This window comes from Panulirus ornatus, chromosome 2, assembly GCF_036320965.1.
Source record: "Panulirus ornatus isolate Po-2019 chromosome 2, ASM3632096v1, whole genome shotgun sequence".
Classification (NCBI taxonomy): domain Eukaryota; kingdom Metazoa; phylum Arthropoda; class Malacostraca; order Decapoda; family Palinuridae; genus Panulirus; species Panulirus ornatus.
Genome location: NC_092225.1, coordinates 28,696,123 through 28,718,788, shown reverse-complemented (window position 1 = coordinate 28,718,788; position 22,666 = coordinate 28,696,123). Strand labels below are relative to the sequence as shown.

At 36.8% G+C, this 22,666-nt stretch overlaps 1 protein-coding gene across 3 annotated transcripts in view; it reads right to left on the bottom strand.

The window, feature by feature from the left end:
- pns (DENN domain containing pinstripe) overlaps positions 1-22,666 on the bottom strand; it is a 163,972-nt gene that overhangs the window by 6,603 nt on the left and 134,703 nt on the right. Inside the window, exons 10-22 of one of the 3 annotated variants that reach the window (XM_071673403.1) lie at positions 20,859-21,019; positions 18,196-18,413; positions 16,148-16,363; positions 14,429-14,624; positions 13,770-13,937; positions 12,020-12,116; positions 8,892-8,927; positions 5,076-5,525; positions 4,590-4,735; positions 4,198-4,316; positions 2,151-2,356; positions 1,706-1,882; positions 170-368 (exon numbers count right to left, since the gene is read on the bottom strand). In XM_071673403.1, the coding sequence (XP_071529504.1) occupies positions 170-368; positions 1,706-1,882; positions 2,151-2,356; positions 4,198-4,316; positions 4,590-4,735; positions 5,076-5,525; positions 8,892-8,927; positions 12,020-12,116; positions 13,770-13,937; positions 14,429-14,624; positions 16,148-16,363; positions 18,196-18,413; positions 20,859-21,019 (2,389 nt within the window). Of the gene's footprint in view, positions 1-169; positions 369-1,705; positions 1,883-2,150; positions 2,357-4,197; positions 4,317-4,589; positions 4,736-5,075; positions 5,526-5,953; positions 6,077-8,891; positions 8,928-12,019; positions 12,117-13,769; positions 13,938-14,428; positions 14,625-16,147; positions 16,364-18,195; positions 18,414-20,858; positions 21,020-22,666 lie in introns of all 3 variants that reach the window. The other 2 variants (XM_071673399.1, XM_071673409.1) reach the window with 2 other exon arrangements.

Genomic DNA, 22,666 nt, shown 5'->3' with positions numbered 1-22,666 from the left:
ATTATATGTTTCAACAGTGAAGGAAATGTATTTGTTTTATGTAGAAATGGTAAAGGAAAGTATGCAATGGCATGAGTTAAGATGCGACCGTTCAGATGGGCATTCCTTAAAAACACGAGGAGGAATGCAATCAGGAAAAAAAAATTCTATAAGGGAGACTGAGACTGACCTGGCTGCAAGGCACACAAACAGTTGAAATTTATCATCTTTGCCAAGATGGGAGGATGAAGCATTGATACGAGCCACCAAGGAGACAAACTCAGCCATGCTTGCTAGTCCATGATCTCTACCATCTCTTGCAATCCCTGTCAGCTGTTCTTTCTCCATTTCTTCTCGCAACACCACTTCAAAGTGCTGTTGCACTCTCTCTGTTGGTATGGATGTTATTACAATGAAGTACATTAATCTCATCCATATTCGAACCAAAAATTATATTACTTATTTTCATTACTAAATACATGTTAACAGTCTATTTCCTGCTTCTCATGAAAAAGCCTATGAAGAATATAAAAAAATTCTGTCATATCTCTAAATCATTCTGGTCTCCTTAAACATTAGATTAGGTATTCTAGAACGAATAACAGCATAAGCTTCATAATATTGGCTTTTTAACAGTAATATTAAAACTGACAAAACAATGATAACAAACTGACCTGTTTTATGAATCATCTAGCCCCTCTCACATTCAGTAAAACAAAAACTAATGCTATAAATATTCAAATCCATTTTTCTAATAAAAAACAATGAAATTCACCTATCTATCTACTTATTGCCATTAACTTTATTCACATTTCCATCACAGGGATCAAGTGCATACAAGAGTACATCATCTAAGCTCATATACATCCTCAATTTGCGGCCTGTGTATTATAATAATCCTTCATTCTAACACCCATTTTCAACAGTGTTTAATGTATCAGAATTCAGCTTCTAATGGACCTTCTGGACACCTTTGGACTAAGTTTAGGATCAAATTGGGATTAAACAGACATTTCCACAAAAATCTTACATTGCAGATTTAGCCTAGGTGAATTCTTTCTTTATTTTGCTAACTTATGATGTTCTCTTCACACACACACACACACACAGTTTTCTACTGATTTATAAGCTAATAGTGCTATATCATATATGGTGCATTTATACCTATAAAGACAATCTACAGAGATATTTTAAGATGAAGCAAGACATAGCTAGGTAATTGCCAGCCTGTCTGTGATAAACACCTGTTTGGTCAATATATAAGCAAATTTGGTGCCAATGTTTTCATGCAATTGCACTGTTATTTATGGATATGACCACATGGTCCTAAAGATCATTCTTCTGCGTTCCTTTAGAGTGATTTCTTCACACTACATATCCTTCACATATCTTCATTCTTTTTCTGTTCTCTTAATTCCAAGTATATAAATTATCCATCACCAGCTTTTCTCTCTTATGTAACCTTGTTTCATAGCCATACAATAGAATAAGGGTAACAAATATTTCATGCAAGCTTCTTGCCCACTTTGCACTTGTTTGTAGTCACCAGAACTGTGGCATCCCATCTTTCAAAGACTAACATCTCACCTTTACTTTCATTTACTGTCATCACATTACTGCACAACTACAATAATGACATTATCTCCATATACAAGTATATGGAAAGTAGAATGGTAGAAGATACACTCAAACATAATCTCAATCAATGATAGAATCAAAAACATACCAAAATAATCCCAAAGATAAAGGTTCTTGCCAAAAAACCGTGTAGATTTGAACCCATACGAAAAGACCTGCTCCAGGCAGCAAACGAGGCCAAAGTCTCCACATAACAAGAGCGTCAGACTCCCACGCTCTTTCTCAGGCTTATAAAAGTACTTTACCAAGCTGTTTACCGAGTCACCTGGGAAAGGGGAAAGAAATACTACAACATAACCAAACCATTCATTATTAAAGTTTTGTTTAACATTACAACTGGTACCAGTTGACTCATGATTACAACAAAAATTGTACAATCTTTCAACTCTGTTGTTTCAAAGCAGCTACACTTAGTTCACTCCAAAAACTGTATCTTCCAAGTATTATTCCCTTTTTTGCTGGTTTGTCAAGCAATTAATGGGGCTTATGAATCAAAAGAAAAGTATATACTATTAGTTTATGTGAAACCATACCTAAGTGCTGTTGTATGTCAGGAACTGTAAGTCTTAAATCTGAACGTCTTGGCCCTGGAACATTAGGAGACCTACAGCGTGGGGGTGTTCGACAGGATTCTACCAAGTCGTCTGATGTAACATGGGACGGAACCAATTCTCCCACAAGAATACGTTCTAGTGAACCATCATCAATTCCACGACCAAGCCAGCGTCCACAAGGAAACCTGGGAAGAATGACATGAAATATATATATAAATGAAATCTTTCTATACTGTTTAAAGCATATGAACAATGAAGGCCTGCACCTTAAACGTGCATGATGAAGAGCTGCATAAAGACAACAGAAAATGGCGTCAAACTACTTAGAAGACTGTTAACCTCCTCCATGCCAGCTACCAACAGCCAATCAATCATGATCTGACAATGACTGGAATTTACCAATCCCAACACATATTGACTTAAGTAACACCTAATGAACCCATCATAGAATCAATGAAACATTCTATCTATATCTCTGAAGCACATTCCCTCAGGAAACTCCCATCAAGGGGTTGGCCACAGCAAAAGAGTCACCACTTACCCCTGTCATTACATGATTGCCTCATAAATGTATTATCATTCCATGTATTCTTACATTATTTCTCTCCCTCCACTGCTCTTCCGCTCTACTTCCCCATGTCATAGGTGGCCTTCCTCTCACACCAACTCCTTTAATCGTACTACCATATACTCTCCTTGTAAACTCCCTGTTTTGCATTCTTCCCGCATGCCCAAACCACCACTGTAAACTCCCTGTTTTGCATTCTTTCCATATGCCCAAACCACCACAAAGTAATACATTTTACCCACTCTACCACTCCACAATTCATTCCCTTTGCATTCCCTGCCATACCAAATCTCTCATACACCTTCAATTGTTTCTTCATTCCATCTAGTCATAACAGATGCTCCTCTCCAACAGCTCATTTCCACAGCCTGAATTCTTGACCTCTGTGACTCTTTTCATGCCCATCTTTTGGTTGTAAAAGTCAGGGTTGTGAGGATCATGCTGTCCCTCAATCCTTTCTTAACTTACATGCTTACACCTCAACCCTTAATTATTCTATGAAGGGACACAAGACTCTTCTACCCTAAACAGCTTTCACCCTTATCTCTCCTTTCAAATCACCAAACTTACCGAAGATAGCTCCTAAATACTTAAATTCTCAAACCTCTACCACTCTTTCTCCCCAAATATCTGTAATACAGTTCAGTACAGTTTCTTCTTTCACTCTACAGGGTTATGCAAAATCTGAACTTTAACTCTGTTACCTTTCTAACACCATCACTTTACTTTTACTCGCATTTACCTTCGGTCACCTACACTTAAACACATAAAACACACTTACAATCTTCTGCAACTCCTCTTCACTCTTAGCATACTAGCTTGTCACTAGCCACCATACCCCACCACCACAATCCATCTCTGCACCCCCCTTTACCTAGTTTTGCTTTCATCTCTCTTATTATTCCACTCGTTATATCAACTAAGTGTAAAATGAACTAATTCAACTTTCCATCCACTACTATACATACGTTTGCTTCTCTATAGGCTTTCATAACATTCAACAGTTGTCCCCCTACCCAATATATAACACAACCTATGAAGCATTCCACTCAACTTTGTCATAAGCTTGCTCTATATCCATAAAAGTTACATATAGCCTCTTCCCTTTTGCTTAGTTATGGTATTTAATATAGTTAAAAAAAGTGCAAGGCTCTAGATCATACTCTGCTATTGTTATTGTATTCTCTGAACACTACACTAGCACTCAAGAAGAAAATCACTCTTTATCCAAAGGAAATAACAATGCAGAGCTACACTAGACTTTCCCCAAAACCATACTGAGTAATTCTTAAAATCCTAGTCAGATAATCAATTAAGCTTCGTTGGAGACAACTGAGGACAAGTGTAAAATCATTATTCCTTGAACAACTTCTGAAGAATTTCCATCTCAAGCAGGCTGTCTATTCATCTACTATGTGGACAAGAAAGTAAGCAATACATTACAGGAAAGCAGCTTACTTCCATGTGTGACCAGTGACTTCATTTCTAACCAGCACATGCTCCACCATCCACTTTGGAGACATCCCAGTATTATCATGGCCAATTCGTAGTGTTGTCAGCAAGCCCAAGTTCTTGTGCTGTACAAAAAATTATCAAAAAAAAAAAAAATGATGAAAGTCTAGTTCTATTTTCTCACCAGCTTCCCCTAAAAGAAAAAGTAATTTTCTGAGCTCAAAACTCATTATGTATTCATAATGTCAAATACTCTGATATTCATATAAACCAATTGGTTATATCACAACCATGCAAAACAAAATGCTGCAAATGACTAACAAGTACAGTTAAGAATATCAACTAATAATGGTGACAGTAGTAACATGACTATTTCTTATATACCAATGAAAGTTTACCTGAAAGACAAGTTCAACCTGGCTTCTTGGCACAGGTATGTTGGAAGTCTGACCAAGTGTACCAGCAAGACTGACCCAAGCATTGGCTGACGTGGTGGCTCCACTTGACTTCCGTGAAGGAAAAATAACTACTCGGTATGGCACAACTGAAACAGACAATTCTAATGGGAGTTTTCTACCTATGCCTAATGTGCAACAACTGTAAGACTCCACCTTAGTTAACATTAAAAGACATACTTAGTCTTCTAAATAATTTCAGACTCAGTGGAACAAGCATTCTGCTGTTACCTACTGTTTTGAAATGAAATGGCAACAGCTGTCATGAAATTGCATTTACTGACAAAAAGAAATCAATTACATGACTACATATTCATCAATTAATAATCAACTACTTAAGGTTTAACATGTAAGCTAAACAAAAAAAAGTTAGGGGAAAATAATTCACCATGCCATACAAACTTCACATCAAAGCCACTGCACACTTACTTGTAGAGGTATAGGTATTGGTGTAACAGTAGTAGTCTACAGCATTTAAGGAGAGTAAATATGACAAGAACTGTTCTTTCTCATCATCACAACGAAGGAAGGCATAACGTTTATATAAACTTCGCAGTAACTCAGCATCACCCAAGAGTGTTGTTAAGTGTTTAGAGAGAACCTTTTTCTCCAGTGAGAGTCTCACCCAGGCCCTAGCATACCCAATATGCGTCTTTATCTCTGTCATTGCCAATACATTACGCATATCAAAGGTAACTGATATTGGGAGTGGGCGTAAAGTTGGAATACCAGGGTCAGAAGCACGTGACCGGCGGTCAATGCTACGGTCACTGGGCCATCGTTCTTGTAAAGACTTTTTCCGTAGACTATTTGTGTTACTGGGGGATTTTGTTGGAGAGGCAGGAGCACTTTCAGTCTCCAATGCCATTGTTGATAAGTCTGGAAACAGTGCAAAACCTATCATTAACAAAATATACTGGTTCAAGAAGTCATTGTAAAGTACCAAAAGTGTAATCTTATCATGAAAAATCTCAGACATTCACAAAGATCAAAGTTAGCCCACCTTTCTTTTGTGAGGAAGACAATAATTTCAAAACACATGAACTGTTGGCATCGTGTAAAATTCCAGAGTTAATTGTATGAAGGCCATTACAATGTCATCTATCAAAAAGGGGACATGCTGATCTGAATAAAGGATGCATACCTCCTTTCATTAAATAACAATGATGAATACATTTACAATATCATCCATAAATAAAACAACATGCTATGACTTAAACACAGGCAACATACCTCCTTCCACAATGAAATCAGTATAAAACATGCATGATGAGAAATATCTAAAAAAAATCACCAAAACCACTTACCAAAATTATTTACTATATGGGAAGCCAGATAACCAAGACCACTAATGTTACCCGTTTTAATGGACAAGACAATCTCCGCGAGTGGTGACACACCGCTAATCTTTGGTGTGGCATTTTGAGAAACTGAAAAATAATTATGATCCCTTCTGAGTGTGATCCACACACTGAAGCACAGCCAAACTTAGTTACAATTGCTATGCATAATAGTTACACAAAGCTGAGGTTTCAGAGACCACCAATCTACTTAGGTTAATAGGTATGAGAGATTTCTGGGTAAGTTTTAGGTTACAAAAGTAGACAACCACTGGTCGAGACCACAATTTACGAGAAAAGTCAGTGCGCTTTACCACAAGCCATGATGCTGTATGTTAAAGGTTTACAATGAGTTTCAACACAAGCTCACAGAAAATATATTACTTGCTACTCTGGTTAGTGGGTAAAAATAAAACAGATTACATTAGTGGTCAGAGTTTTTGAGAAAAGAAAGCAACAAGAGGAGTAATTACATGCAGTGTTACATTCAACACATATTACAGATTTATCCACAAACATGCTTTAAAGTTGTGAGAAAAGATTTAGGAAAAGGTGCATAACATCACTATGAAGTACTACATTATATATTTATATAAAGAAGCATATCAAATTAAAAAATCAAGAGATTTTTCTTTAAAACATTATTCAAAACACAAAAATGTGCCAAAACTATGGAATATATATATATATATATATATATATATATATATATATATATATATATATATCTTTCTTTTTTCTTTCATACTATTCGCCATTTCCCGCGATAGCGAGGTAGCGTCAAGAACAGAGGACTGGGCCCCAGAGGGAATATTCTCACCTGACCCACCCTTCCGCTCCTTCTTTTGGAAAAAAAAAAGAAAAAAGAAAAATGAGAGGGGAGGATTTCCAGCCCCCCGCTCCCTAATATATATATATATATATATATATATATATATATATATATATATATATATATATATATATATATAGGGTTAATTATATGTCACTTTTAATGCTTCAGTACCTGCTTTTCTTTCTGTGTGTCACTTTGTTGGGTAATCATGTATATGTGCATGTATGGGCATTTATGTATATAAGAGATTGAGTTGTGTGTAAAAGGAGAAAGCTGTGAGCAAGAGTGAACAAAAGTTAGGTAATGGGGTGCAGACAGGATTGGTTTGAGAGGAAGTTTGAATGGGAAGATCTGAAGGAAGTGGAAAGCTTAAAGTACCTGGGAGTGAACATGGCAGTGGATGAGACCATGAGGGTTGACAAGTCAATCATAGGATGGAAGAAGGGGCTAAAGTCCTCGGTGTATTAAGGAATGTGGACAGAGATGTCAAATGTATGTTTGGGAAAATGTGGGTACATTTAAATGTACAATACTCTCGATAATGTTACATGGATCTGTCATGGGCCTTGAACATAGAAGAAAGGTAAAGGACAGTCATAATGGCAATGAAATGCCAGAGGATATGAGTAGTGAGGTGAATCAATTGTTTAAAGAATGATAGCATAAGTGAGAAATGTAGTAGTAAGCACAGTCTTATTAACTATTAAATGACAGGTGTCTTCATATGAAGACTTGTGTAGTAAGCATTGGGGTCATCATAATTTTTGAGGACATAAACAACCTCCCAATATTTTAGCATATGTATGGCTGCTAAGTAACAATAGGTGGTTTTTACGGACACTACCACTCTCTAGACTGAACCAGCACATATGAAGCAGCTAAGGTGTGTAGGTCCTGGTTGTGGACAGGAGATTGTGGTTTCGGTGTATCAAGCATGATAGCTACAAAATGGATACAAGTGAATGAGGCCTTTCTTAGTCTGTTCCTCGCACTATCTCGCTAATGCAGGAAATGATGAACAAGTATCAATAAAATGTAAATACAGGTAAATGAGTAAAAATATATGTAATAACTATGAATAGTGTTAAATGCCTTACAGCATAAGCAGAACATGAGGCTCACTACATTGTGCATCTTCTTCTACCTTCCTTCTCCCATTGTGGAATTACATATTATCTTTTGGGCAATCTTATGATCATAAAAGTTATGTTAGCTCACTCTTCTAAGTTTATATGTATTTCTCCTCCTTTTATCCACCACCTTTCACTGGGGCCTTTATGCACTTTTAACAAATCTAGCACTATATAACAGCCATAAAAGTTATGTTTGCTCACTTCTTTGTAAATATCCTTTGCTTTTGCATGTATTTCTTTCCTTCTATAATGGAAACTAAAAATGTGAAGACTGCGGTTTTTTGTCCAATTCATGAACAACTTTCTACCGGTACTTATAGGATTAAAAAAGCCAGTAAATTTGTGATGAAATGGTTCAGACATATGGAGTGTATAAGCAAAAAAAAACTAATAAAGAAGATCTATGTGTCAAAAATGAGGGTAGCAAGGGAAACAGGGATACAAAGAATATAAAGGTACACTATGAAGGAGGTTTTGGGGTATAGGAGCCTGAGCACTCATTTGGGTAAGAGTCATGCATGACACACAGTGAAATGGACTGGTGTGGTATATGAGGGTTATGTGCTGTCAATGGGCTGAACCTGAGCATACAGAGTGGTCAGAATAAACTACAGTGTAGTCTGTGGGGGTTAGCTGTAGATTTTAAGCTCAAATACATCATACAAGGCAGCTAGACATGGATGTGTGTTAATGAGGTTGTTGTTCCTTTGTTTCTGATGCAGGAAAGACAATCAATTATTAAAATAAATACATTGTATTATGTATCAATGTAAGTTTGTAATTCTTTGATTTCAAAATTATCTTTCATTTCTCTGGATACAATATCAAAAGAAAAGATAAAATGTGTACAGCAAAGTGAATTCGGACAACACTTGAATTATTCATGCAGAAATGCACAAACTGTGGTTTAAGTGCAGTAAAAAATATTCGAACATACAATCAATACGTTTCCTGAGAATACACCAGGCCATGGCTGCTTGACCAAGAAAGAACAAAAGGTTTAGTAGTTGAAGTCTTGTAAGAAAAAGGTTTTTAGGTGCACATCAGAATATAAAACACTAATGTTAATATCAGGTTGCCTGATTATCTGTATGATTAACTTGACCATGTCTTCCATGTTCTGCATTAAATAACTTGGTAATACATGCAAGTCCCTAACTATACATTTTACTTGCTATCTATACATATCTATTTGTTGAAGACAAGAGTGACACTCAACAATTTACCGAAGTTTCTGCATGTTCATTTAGCTCTTATATGAGTAAATCAGTTCCCCATTTCCTTTCACTATGAATTACTAGTTCCCTGTCACCATATTACACATGCCTTACTGAACTTTGTGAATTATAACGTCTCAATAATTTATTCATGAATATATGAAACCACCTAGTAACAACAAAAAGTCCCTCTATTTCATACAACATAAACCTTACTATGTACTATGGACCACTGTGCATCAGGTTCTCAATTAATAAAAAACTTTACAGTCACCTGTGTTTGAAGTAAAAGTACTTTGTAAAAGCAAGGCAATTTTAGGAGAGACAAAAAGCTTGTTGGGCACTAATATATAAGTATTCTCTTACATATATCCACTACAAATTTTCTTTAATAAGATTAGAAACATGATGCAAGCAAAAAAGGCTAAGTAGTTCAAATCTGTGTAAACCACATCTGAATTATTAATGTCAATTAGATTGCTAAAGTTTTCAAACTCCAAAAAATACTATGTTCCAATGAAAGAATAAGTTCTGAGTAGTAACAAAGGCTTATATCAATCAAGTTTTAGGTATAAGCAAACTACTGGTTATTACAAATGTATGTCACATACTAGTTCTTGCATCTTATAACTTAGTCTAGATATCTCCATTCTATCAATGATGCAACTTAACCCTGAAAAGCTAGTGCTAAAATGCAATAATAGCACACATAAGAAAACTTAAGAACGATTCAAAAACAATTTAATGAGATGTAGCTTGGCTTGAGAGCAAGAATAAGCAATGGTTTTGTTAAAAAGTGGTGTGAGTACACTGGTTTTGGTCAACCAAAAAGCACTCAACATCGTCCTAAGCAAGAAGGGGAAAAAAAAAAAAGGGAGAGGGGGATTCCTTTGATGGACTGAATAACATTTGGAGTGAAAAAGAAAAAGGCAAAATATCAGAGGTGTCTTCTTAAACTGGGTATTAAGAAAGAAGGATGTCCCACAAAGCATATCCTGGAGTTGATGCTATTCCTTATCTGTATGAACTTTACAGAAAGACTTGTACCATACCTGAATATCTTTGCAAATGATGTTGCATAACACAATGGAAGTAAAAAATGACCAGAACAAAAAAGCTTACACAAGCTCAAGCTTTTGTCAGACACATCACATGGTTAATGTAGCTGAATCTAATGAAATGCATTTAGGAAAAGATAGGGCACAATAACTGGAAGCCTAGAATGATCATAATCTTGGTGGACACAGTTAACCTGTACACGAACAAGTGTTAGAAAGGGTCTCAAGGTCGACAAAACACCCAGTCTAATGCTACATCACCAAACTGGAAAACTATCAAGGAAGCAAATTACCTCTACTTTACCACTAACAAACATTACTATTATGTAATAAGAAAATGCTCAAAAAATATGTTCAGTACCTAATCATCCCAAATTAGAGTATGCATCACCAGTTTTCTCATTCTATTTGAAGAAACTTATAGCTCTCACAAAATTTAATAGAAGGTAACAAAAACTGTACTTGAAAAATGGGAGCTCAGTCACAGGAAAAGCCTGCAACCATGAAATTACCCACAACAGAAACAAGAAAAAAAAGAGGATCCATGCTTTGGACTTACAAGTTTCTAACATCAATCTAAGGATGTCAAAGGTGAGCATGTCTCAAAAATCACTGAAGAAAGATCAACATGACATAGCAAAAAAAATTAAGAAACAAGTTAGAAAAGATGTATGGCCATATTTCTATAATAAAAATGTTGGAGATCAAAACACAGTGTTAAAACTGTAAAGAAAGACTAAATAAGAAAGTAAAAAAATTAGGACAGGTCACCCACAGACACTCAAGTAAACATTTATGCACCTCTGTGAGCCTGTGATTTAAGACAAAGATAACAACAATCCTAAGGATATACTTGTTACTATCCAGAAGTTTTCAAGGCCAACATAAGCAGACACAAGACAAAGGTTAAGTCCTTACCAAAAAATTGCACAATAAACACTCCTGAGTTTGACATATGACCAATTCAGCTCTGATGTCCTTAGTTTTGAGCTATGCAAATTCAGAGTTTCAAAACCCAAGGTTGCTAAACAAAGGTCAATGTCAAAGGTACAGTAAAATAGCATGCGGCACAAGCATATCTCTATCTGAGCTTGTGGTATGTACTGTGAAAACCTGGCATCCTTAGACAAAGCCATTGCTGTGGAAGACCAAAGTCATATACAGAAAAGAATACTGGAGTGCATAATTACACATCTTGCTGACTTTGATGATAGAAATGTAACTTCCTTTGAATATAATAATGCAACAAAATTTCCTCCCACTGTTGATGAGCAGATTCGAAGGCCAAGAAAAATACTGCAATACATAGCTATAACCCCAAATAAATATGCAGCTAAAATCACAGAAGCCAGGTATCACTTGTTTCAAGTACCATTCCAGTGAGTTTTTCCATGATCAAAGAGACGATGAAAAGATTGCAAAATAGGACAAATAAAATAGTGCACAACAACATCCCTTAAAACTGTGGTGCAAGTTGCATGATCCAGGCACCGTTTGATTTAAAGCAATGGCAAACATAAAATCACCTAACAGCTGGGTAGACAGGTGGTGATGGTCAGAGCAACACCCCATTACAAAGAAGAATGAGTAATATAAAACACTTGGGCTGATGGATAACTAGAAGTAGCCTCAAAATTAGGTTTAATAAAGAAAATGGGCAACAGACGTAAAAGAGTTAGCAAAGACGGTATTTACAACTGAAGCAAGAAAGGTATTCCACGAAGCTTAAAACACATAATATCATGGAGTTAGTAAAGTTGTGCTTCTGAAATCTATGAATAGTTACTAACCTGGTGACAGGAAGTTAGGGTTCACAGGTTTTGAGGAGTCACTGCACTCCTCTAACTCCTGGAAGTTGAGCAGATGAGACCACAAGGCTGATTTACCCTAAAGGACAAAATCAACTGTGAATACAAATACAAACTATATATTCCTTTACTATGACAGGTACTAGCCATGAGATGTGCAGATGGGCAATAATAAAATGGACATAAACTTTAAAAACAAAGCAACAAGATATTTAGAGTGTTTGAATAAAGTAAACTTGAAGGAGGGGAAAGTTTATGATATCTGGGATTGGATATACTAGCGAAATAAGTAGTAGCTGGTAGGCAGCCAACAACCAGGGAGGTATATTACCAGTACTACTTGCCCGGGTATCAGGAGGGTAAGCAACACTGCTTAGTGAGCCAGCTGTCTTTTGTTTCTGCCTCACTCACACTTGAACCACGCATTCTTTCCACATACATACAATCTCTCTTTGTCATGCATAACACTTAACAATACTAAACTCAGACAGCTCACTCTTCGTAACTGTGGTGAGCACTATTTCTAGCCCTGCCTTTAAGCAAAATGATAGGAAAACATATAAAAGTAGTACATAGGAACATTTAGGTAGGAGCATTAGGTAGATACATTAGGTAGAAGTTGTAGGTAGGAACATTAGACAAGAACATTACGTAGAAACAGACAGTGAGACATTAGGTAGGAGCCTCTGCAAACACTGCACTAGATTAGGCCTCTACCAGTGGCCTGTTAAGGGTGAGGCACTTAAGGCTAAGAAGCAGCACTGGAGTTCACTAGTTATGGAAACTCCTTTGCCATGACTATCCCCTTGAGGGAGTTCCAAAAGGGAACAGGCATCAGAGATATAGATGGATAGATAGATAGATAGAAGATAGATATGCTAGTGGGAGCTGAAGTGAGTCAGAAAGAGGGTAAGGGAGTAAAGGTTTTGGGTTCATTGAGGAATGTATGGAAAGAGAGGTCATTGATTTTAAGAGCAAAAGTGGTTATATCCTGTTAGTGATGTATGGATGTGAGGTGTGGACATTAGACAAAAATGTCTAATGGTCAATGTGCTGAAAATGAAATGTTTGAAGACAATATGTGGTGTAATGAGGGATGATCAAATAACAAATGAGAGGAGTATGAGAAAGGTGTGGTAGTAAGAGGAGTATCTATGAAAGAGCTGAAGAAGGAGTGCTGAAATGGTATGGATATTGCAGAGGACGACTATGAGGGTATACTTGTCAATAGTGAGGGGAACGAAGAAAAGGGGTAACTGACAAGATGTATAGATAGAGTGAATGATGCCTTGAAGGATCGGGGCCTGAACATGCAGGTGTGCAAGGGATATAGCAAATTGGAGCGAAGTGGTTTACAGGGGACTGGGTGCTGTCAACTGATTGAACTAGGGCATGTGAAGAGGCTGGAGGAAACCACAAAAACGTATGTGAGGCATGAGTGTGGATAGAGAAATCTAGTTTTGGTCATTAATACACAACATGTAAGGAGTGGATGTGAGCAAAATAAGTTCATTTCTTCATCTGTTCCTATCACTAACAAGGGAAATGGTGAACAAACATTAAAAAAAATATCATATCATTTGTCTTTACATCTACTTGCCTTTCCCCATTTTAAAAAGGATATGTCAAGATTAGAAGACTGACCTAATATAACATAATATATCTCATGTAACCTTTAGCTTCAAAATGAGAATTTACTTTGCATTTATCTACAAATGAATTCTTATCATACCTGTTTGCTCTGAAGACCATGAGCCCATATGCGTTCAAGAAGGTCACACAGTGAGGCTATGAGCGTGTTCTCCTCTACCCCCACTAGACTACCTTCACCATGACCAAGCTCCACTGCCTCTGAACCCATCTTCTCAACCAACATTCGTTTTGTGCGAGTTTTGCATTCCTGCAAGAAAGTTAGTAAATGTTTATATTTTGTAAACAGGTGATTAATGAAAATCATATTCTTTAAGTTATTTTGTTCCACTTATTTCCCTTTAAGTTATACATGCTCTTGGTGCATAAAAAAAATAATCAGAAATGTTACTGTACCAAAAAATAAAATTTCACACTACTCAAATAATTGAGAAAATGAACTATTCTTATAAACATATTTACATATTTAAATGAAAATAGAGCCTTTCTACACAACTTTGATTTTTCTTCTCATGTCACGGCATATGTCATTCATTAAACTCATTTAGTCTTTCCGCTACATCTCTTTCTCCACTGCATGCTGATAATGCACATTTCATGTACTGATTTATATCCAATCAATCAATTCTTTAGCAAATCACCATCTATCCCTTTCTAATGTATAAGCAAGCTATAGCCACTACACCAAAGCTATAAAAGAAAAGTATGGAAAAGATACACAAATTAGTTTCATATACCAACCTTTAAAAGTTGTTCCACAAACTTCCAATTAGTTTGGGCCATGTGAGCAGGTGACATATCTGTCAGCTTTGGCTGCAGCTTTGACTTTGCTTCATGCATCACACGGTCACGCTGATCGCCTGAAAGTCCAGCATGTTCCAAATGTCTTTCTTGTCTCTCACGCCTTCGCCATGCATGACTACTGCGCTTTTTGCTTCTGCAGAGGGTACATTTAGATAATACATATGTTTCAGGTTTAACAACTTTATAAATATATATTCAGAGTAAATGGTTTCATTTCTGGACAGGAAATAATGTGTAATGTACCATGTTCACATCACTTTCATGATAAAATGAAGAAAAACGGTTCTTAAAACTGAAATATGACATAATGTAACATTTCTATACTTGAAATAATTGCAGAAAATGTCTCATAATGCTTCCCTAAGCTGACAGATACCCTATAAATCTGAACAAAATAATCACAGAATCTTCTAAAATAACAATCATTATTTACTTATAGATACCCTATAAATCTGAACAAAATAATCACAGAATTTTCTAAAATAACAACCATTATTTACTTCTCTACAGGCAATCCCCCAACATATATTTCAACCCTAGATTTGAATTCAGCATGAAAAATAGTCCATATACTGAGGTTTTTAAGCAAATCTATTACAAAAAGGTGCATCAAAAGGTTAAAATCCATGATATAATCATACTAACTACCAGGAATACATTAAGCCAGCAAATAAGAAAACATTCAGTAGAAAACCTAAGTCTACTGAACTGAAATATACCTAAGATATACAGTTTAGCAGGTGCTAAGCAGAGTATTTGTAGCTACTGCAAAAGACATAATCACTTTGATAACTGATCACTGATGTAAGTACAGTTAGTACTCGCTTCCATCACTACATGGAGAGATAGAAACCCTTTCTCAGAAAAAAGACCCGGCAGCCCTGCTCAGTCTGTGCCTCCAAAGATTGAGAAGCAGAGAACTAGCAACCTAATGTAGGTCAGAGAAGTTCACCTGGGTGTGTGGAACAGAAATGCTCGAAACAGTGTTTGATCTGATCAGCCTTTAAATGAAGTTGTGCTACAGCCATTATTGCCACTATCATTTCCAAATGAGCACTCCCTAACAGCACATGCACAAGACCTACATCTCAATCAGATTGTAAGTGAACTCCTCACAAGGGCTGCAACTCTGTCTGGTTTTAGTCCAGAAGAATAAAGCATTAAAGTACTGCATTAATGCAAACCTTTTAGTCACCATCTATGTTATATGCATGGAATAGATGTTCAATATGTTCAAAATTTCCCACATGAGTGAGGTATTGTCCAGAAGAGATGACTGAGCCTTAAGAGGATAAAACATCCACCTTTGGCTTTTTCCTCTGTTTCTTCTTTCAGGAAGTAATAAAATATAGGAAGATTTCCAGCTTTCATCCCTCTTGGTTGCCTGTTACAACACACAGAAGGTACGTAGGTAGTATTTCACATAAAAGGAATTAATGAGAAAGAATTCAAGCCATGTATTCCTTTGCATCATAGAAGGCAACTCAATGCGGTGGGAGAGGGGGTTGAAAACCCTCCCCTTCTCGCACTTCATTCCAAAGAGATATTTCTATGGAAATCAAATTTACTGTAACATGATTCAAATGTAAAAAAAAAAGTACGTAAAGGAGTTAAGTGAGCAAAAGCAAGCACTGTGTAGTTTAAACATCAACTCACTTGTGAGGTTCCTTATTAAGAGCTATTCTGTCCAGCAGAGGAAAGTGCCCTGGGTTGAACTGTGTGCATGACTCTGCCTGGGGGTCCATGGGCTGTGGGGCTGGAGCTCGATAATCAACGTGAGACAGACGCTTCTCTAAGATCTGTTCTGTTTCTCTGATAGTTGTGCACGTCTCATATGACGGTGTACGTACCAAACTATCATCATAGCGATCCCTGGAAATATATATCAGAGAATTTCAAGTATATGGACAAAAACTGCTATTTCTCCTACACTCAATCATTAGGGCATACATTCAATTAATAATGTATGTCAAAAGTAATGAAGAATGTGGGGTTGGAGATAAGAAAAATATAAAAAAAGGAGAGTTCCACAGCTTTGCTGTTTAAGGAAAAAGTAGATATCATGATTGTTGATCTTCATGTGGCTGTTACCACACACTGACTATGGGAAGAAGCAGCAAGACATGTCACAGGTCCAAGCCTTGGTAGCAGAGAACATATGAACAGTGACATAAATAATATCAGTAGAATAAGGTCAAGGCAGAAAAACTACAGCAGAAACAGGTGGTTGGTTTGAAAGAAGTGATGCAGGAGAATCAGTGAGCTGGAAGGTTTTCGATTCAACTCTTCCTCATACAAAAGTGGAGGAAGAGCCACTCCAAATAAGTGAGAAGCGCTCCATTTTGGGTGAAATTTTAACAATTAATTCAACCATGCTAAGCAGTGACACAGTTGTTCATCTGTTATGGAGACTCTTTTGTGGTGGCCACTCCCTTGAGGGTGATCTGAAAGGAATGGGCAGCAGAGATATATATATATATATATATATTTTTCTTTATTCTTTCATACTATTCGCCATTTCCCGCCTCAGTGAGGTAGCGTTAAGAACAGAGGACTGGGCCTCTGAGGAAACATCCTCACCTGGCCCCCTTCTCTGTTCCTTCCTTTGGAAAATTAAAAAAAAAAAAAAAAAAAAAAAGGGAGGGGAAGATTTCCAGCCCCCCGCTCTCTTCCCTTTTAGTCGCCTTCTACGACACGCAGGGAATACATGGGAAGTATTCTTTTTCCCCTATCCCCAGGGATATATATATACATATATATGGAATTCATATCCCTGGGGATAGGGGAGAAAGAATATTTCCCATGTATTCCCTGCGTGTTGTAGGAGGCAACTAAAAGGAAAGGGAGCGGGGGGCTGGAAATCCTCCCCTCTTGTTTTTAATTTTCCAAAAGAAGGGACAGAGAAGGGGGCCAAGTGAGGATATTCCCTCAAAGGCTCAGTCCTCTGTTCTTAACACTACCTCACTAATGCGACCATGTTTCCAATTCTCCATTCTAAGATATTGCACTGATCTAGATCGAGAGTAGATGTGTTCAGTACATGAGGAGAATGTGCATTAGAGTGAGAAGAGAGGGAAAAATGAGATGAAGTATGTAGAGCAGACTTTGCAGTGCAAAAATGAATACAGTTATATGTTGAGGAGAGATCATTTATGAAAAGAAAAAAAAAAGAGAAGGTAACAGAAAAGAGCCCCGGGTGAAATAAAAATCTTTTCCAAGGTACAGTGGTCATTCATATGCCCTCCTGAGGTTAGCACAGGAATTAGCTGTATAGAAAAGGTCTAGCTGCTGAAGAAGGGGTAATGGCAAGTATGATTTTAGGAACAGAGAATATTGTAATCTAATCAATGCTTCCTTGCAGCCTATCAAGTGTCAGTTGGTGAATTCTAAAGAGTATGAACTCTTCTTTCAAATCTTTTGTTTTCTTTGGCATCACCATGTTCCCATGACCCCTCTTGAGTATTCTGGGGTTACATTTTTGTTGGCATACAGATCCAGTACCAATATTTCAAATACTGTTTACTCTAAGGGTATAGGGTTAAACAACTGTCAGCATGTGTGTCTCTATTATATCAGAATGTTAATCTCACTAAAATATCAAAATTCCAACCCCCCTAACAAAATGAATACAACATAATATCTTGATGTATCACACCTAAAATTTTCAAAACAAACAAATCAGAATGAAGCAACTTCTATCTTACCTGAGTAACCTAATGCGCACATCAAATATACGGAGATTAGGGTCGTGCTTGCCCCAGTTGGAAAGGATTTTATGATCAACCAGAGTGGTAAACATCTGTGATTCAATAAAGCGTGAAAGAAAAGGTAGATGGACTTCTGGTTGGTCAGAGAGGAAAGTTGCCTTATCAAAGTTCTGCACTGACTCTCGACAGATCAACCACTGCTCCATGTCAGTTTCCTGGAATAGAAATTTTTTACAGTAAGTTATCACTACAAAGCAAGATCAGCTAACAGCATCTAATGTATGAATCCTAAACTAATATGCAACATTTTTTAGCAGCTGTCTAACAATCCTTTCTGGCTTGCAATGCACCTTGTGTTATGGAATGTCTAAAAGGTCTGCATGTTTGGGAAAGATTCTGCAAGGACAATCTTGTTTTGGAAGAGAAAAGACTTGCTGGACACAAATAGAATGGATTATCGTCATGAATGGTAGGAGGTGGAGAACGGAGCTTGCACCCAATGGTGTATTATCGAAAAGGGACAGGCTCTAGGGCCCAATAACCGGGTGTGTGTGTGTGTGTGTGTGAAAATGAGAAGATCCAGCTTTCCTTACATCATCACTGCTTTTACGATTCTATGAATATATAGAAATTACCAGAAATTTGTAGATGTGTAAAGCTTGCATAATCTTATTTTGAAATAAATACTGTATATACAATGCCAAGGGGAGGGAAAGACCTTTTGGCCCTAAAGCCTAAAAATTCTTAATGTGCTACTGCATGTAAAAGAATGTTTTTCTTTTCAGTTTTTCAATAAAACAAAACATGTCCAAAAATAAAGAGATAGTTACACTTTATCTTCTTTGTAAGTTTCATTCCAGTAAACCCATGTTCTAAAGGATTAATTGGAGGGAAGGGTGGTCCATTAGAAACCAAATTCTATTACATCCTGAATTTCTCCATGGAACATTAAGAAAGGAAAAGAATTGTAATGGACACCCTCCATATTCCTTTAAGGATGCAAGCATTCAGGGCATAAAGATATAGATTGATAGATAGATAGATAGATAGATAGATAGATATATAGATAGATAGATAGCTTGGTAGATAGATAGTAAAAACTACAATGAATCAGAAAGAAATAGCTCTAGGGAGTCATCTGAATCATATGGTCAGAAATGGGGCTTGCATAAGGTGCAAGGTACTCCCTCCATGCCCATTATGCTCAACAATTTTCAGATTTTCAGCAAAGCTGAAGTGTATACATTCCCACCACAGTGCCCTAAATACCAAGTTTGCAGGTTCACATCCCACATCTGTAGCCCCATATCCAATCACCTAACCCAACATCCCCACAAGTTAGCTCCACACCCTTCATCACCTACCCCCATACAGGATTGCCTAACCTCACACACCATAACCCAATCACTTAGCCTAGGAGGATCTGGAGGATGGGGAATGCTTAAAGTACCTAGGAGTGGAGGTGGCGGAGAATGGAATTATGAGGACTGAACAGACTCTCTTGGTGGAACAGATGTTTAAATTCCTGGCCATATTAAGGAGTGAGCAGAAGGAAAGGTCAGTGTCTGTATGGGCAAAGATAGGTATTTCTGAAAGTATAACAGTCTGTTGCATGGATGCAAGTCTTGGCCTTAAATGCAAAGGAAAGAATGAAGAATGATGCACTGGAAATGAAATCCCTGAAAACAAAATGTGAAGTGATGAGTGTTGATCAAGAAAGACATATATCACTTTCAAGAGGGAGATGCAGCAGTGTGTGTAATGTGAGAGGGATGACCAGTGTGCTGAAATAATTTGAAAGTTAGACAGCAGGAGTGAAGATAGTGTGATAAAGTGGGTATATCTGACAAAAACTGAAGGAGCAAGGGGAAGAAGAAACAGAGGAAATGCAAGGAGGCCTCTGGGGTATGGGGATATGATCATTCATGAAAGTGAGTGGCATGCTCATCATAAAAAATGTAGTATATGCGGGATGATGTGCTGTAATTGGCTGAGCCACGGCACGCAAAGCAGTAGTACATTAGGAGCTTGGCTATGGATGGTAGATTTTGGTCCTAATACAATATAAATGACATAGACAATGAGTGGAAATGAAACTATTTGTTCATCTGCTACTGATAAAGGTACAAAAGGCAATTAGGTACAGGGAAAAGAGAAAAACTTTGATGTCACTTAAAATACATATAAATAATTAGAACATGGCTCAAAGATAAAATATATATTACTACACATAGCACTGAATATGCATCCTTGATAAATTTGTTTTTAATTACAAATAAACAGTAAGAATTTCAAATATAAAAACTATAAAATGATTTCTATAGTGCATTTCCCCACTTAAAACATACTTAGATCAATTCAATCCAAAGAGACAATTGTTTAACATGGCATAAGCAATATCAAAAAGGAATGTTGATGAGTATCTAACCTAAATCTAGGGAGTAAAATACTAATGAAAACCTGTAAAACTTTATATTCTTTCTCACTTTTCATGCACTGGCAACTTTGTAGATAAGGAGAGTTATCTCAATCTCAGTTGTAGGGACCAGTCCTATATACACTATATATAATACCCATGAAACTGGTACCCTTCTATCATGGCATGATTTATTACCTTCTTACATTTTCAACATTTTCAGAGGTAAAACCTTGTTCCTCACCTGACAATTAGGCTGAATGACAAAATGGTCATAAGCACAGAACATGTGGACAAATCTATTAAGGAAAACTTCTCGCACAGCATTGTTAAACTTAAGCTCTTCCATCATCCCACTGTCTCTCTCTGCTTTGATTCTGTCAGCTTCATCAGAATCATACACACCTGTTAAGAATCACAGTTAGTAAATACAATAAAATATTAAATATCACTACTATAATAATGTATCATTTCAGATTAAATATGATGGTATGAGGAGATATGGAATTAACACAACTGTGGGCTACTGAAATTATCCCTTCACTTAATAACATAAAACTCCTAATAACACATCAATTCAGTCACAGGCCATATCTAAAATAAAGTGTATATGATTCTAAAATAATCTTTAACATTTTAACACCTAAGGAAGAGACTTTTTAAGTGAAGGTTATAACTTGATCCTGATGGCCATTAAAAACCCTTGCTGATGATAGGCCTAAATCCCAACTAACCATGCAACCTATTCTGTGAGAGGTCATAAATGCAGTGAAAGCATGTTTAAACTCAAAATCATCTTGAATACCTTCAGGTGTTCAAATTAGCCTGATTGACAATTATAGATTCACACTTATGGTTTAAACCATGGCAGTCAATAGTGCTTAAGCTGAAAATAAATAACCAATCTAATCTATATTCAGTATTTAAAACACCTTATCTAAGATGAAAAAATAAATAAAAAGTTGTAACAATTCACACCTAGATGGCATTCATTACAAGAAAAACATGAATAAGTTCGAGAAAAAATGGCTAAAAAGTATAAATTTTACAAGAAAGAAATTAAAATGATGATTTAGTGATCCACTAAAATTAAAGTTTCATGTATTAGAAATTTTTCTACAACCTTGGACAACATATGTACCGCAGACAACTGCTGTTAAGTAAAGCAGCAAAATGCTTTCATCAAACGAAAATTAAAAATATCTTACAGGGTACCTGTTTGTGGATCAAAGATATGAGTAACTGCTTGTGGATCAAAGACATGACTCCCGAGAATTCACCGAACACAAGACCTGCTCACATGAATCACCCTATCAACACATGCACTGCTCCACATCACTAGCAGTAAATCCCAACACCTTAAGTAATGGTTCACCTTGTTGCAAACAACAATAGCTCTCCAGTTAGTAATGGCAATTTTCAAGAACAAACAAGGATGGGAAGTTTCCTAATGTGTCTCTAAGGTTCATATACTGTTGAAATACATATATTTTTCATACTATACTCAAAACTGACTATCTGCACATGGGTCTGATTTACTGAGACATGAGACTATTACTTCAAAATAGGTAAATCTGATTGAAAAGGGGAGGCTGCCAAATCTAGCTGCTGTCTGAGCACATCAAACCATATACAATGCAAATGGCCAATCAAATATATTACAAACTTCATTGGATTGTAATTCATTTACCAGCAATGCTTCTATGGCTGGGATGCTTCCAGTCATGTTAATCATATACAGAGATCATCTGGAAGGAGCAGAGTCCCACACCTATTCTTCTGATACAACTTTATCCCGTAAGTCCTAGTTGTTCTGCTCTTGATCCGCTCCTTGTTGAATCATGGACAGAGTATATCTGGCTACGAAACTCTTTCCTTCTCCTTTCTTTCATTCTGCACTAGCACTGCTGCCCTATCAACCAATGTTGACACTCTCAACAGGTATGCTCAGTGGGGATCTGCTATCTCTGCAGCACCTGTTGTAGTGGCATACAGTGACTAACTTGACCTTTTCTGGTTGATATGCGCGTATCACAAGCTATCAGGACACCC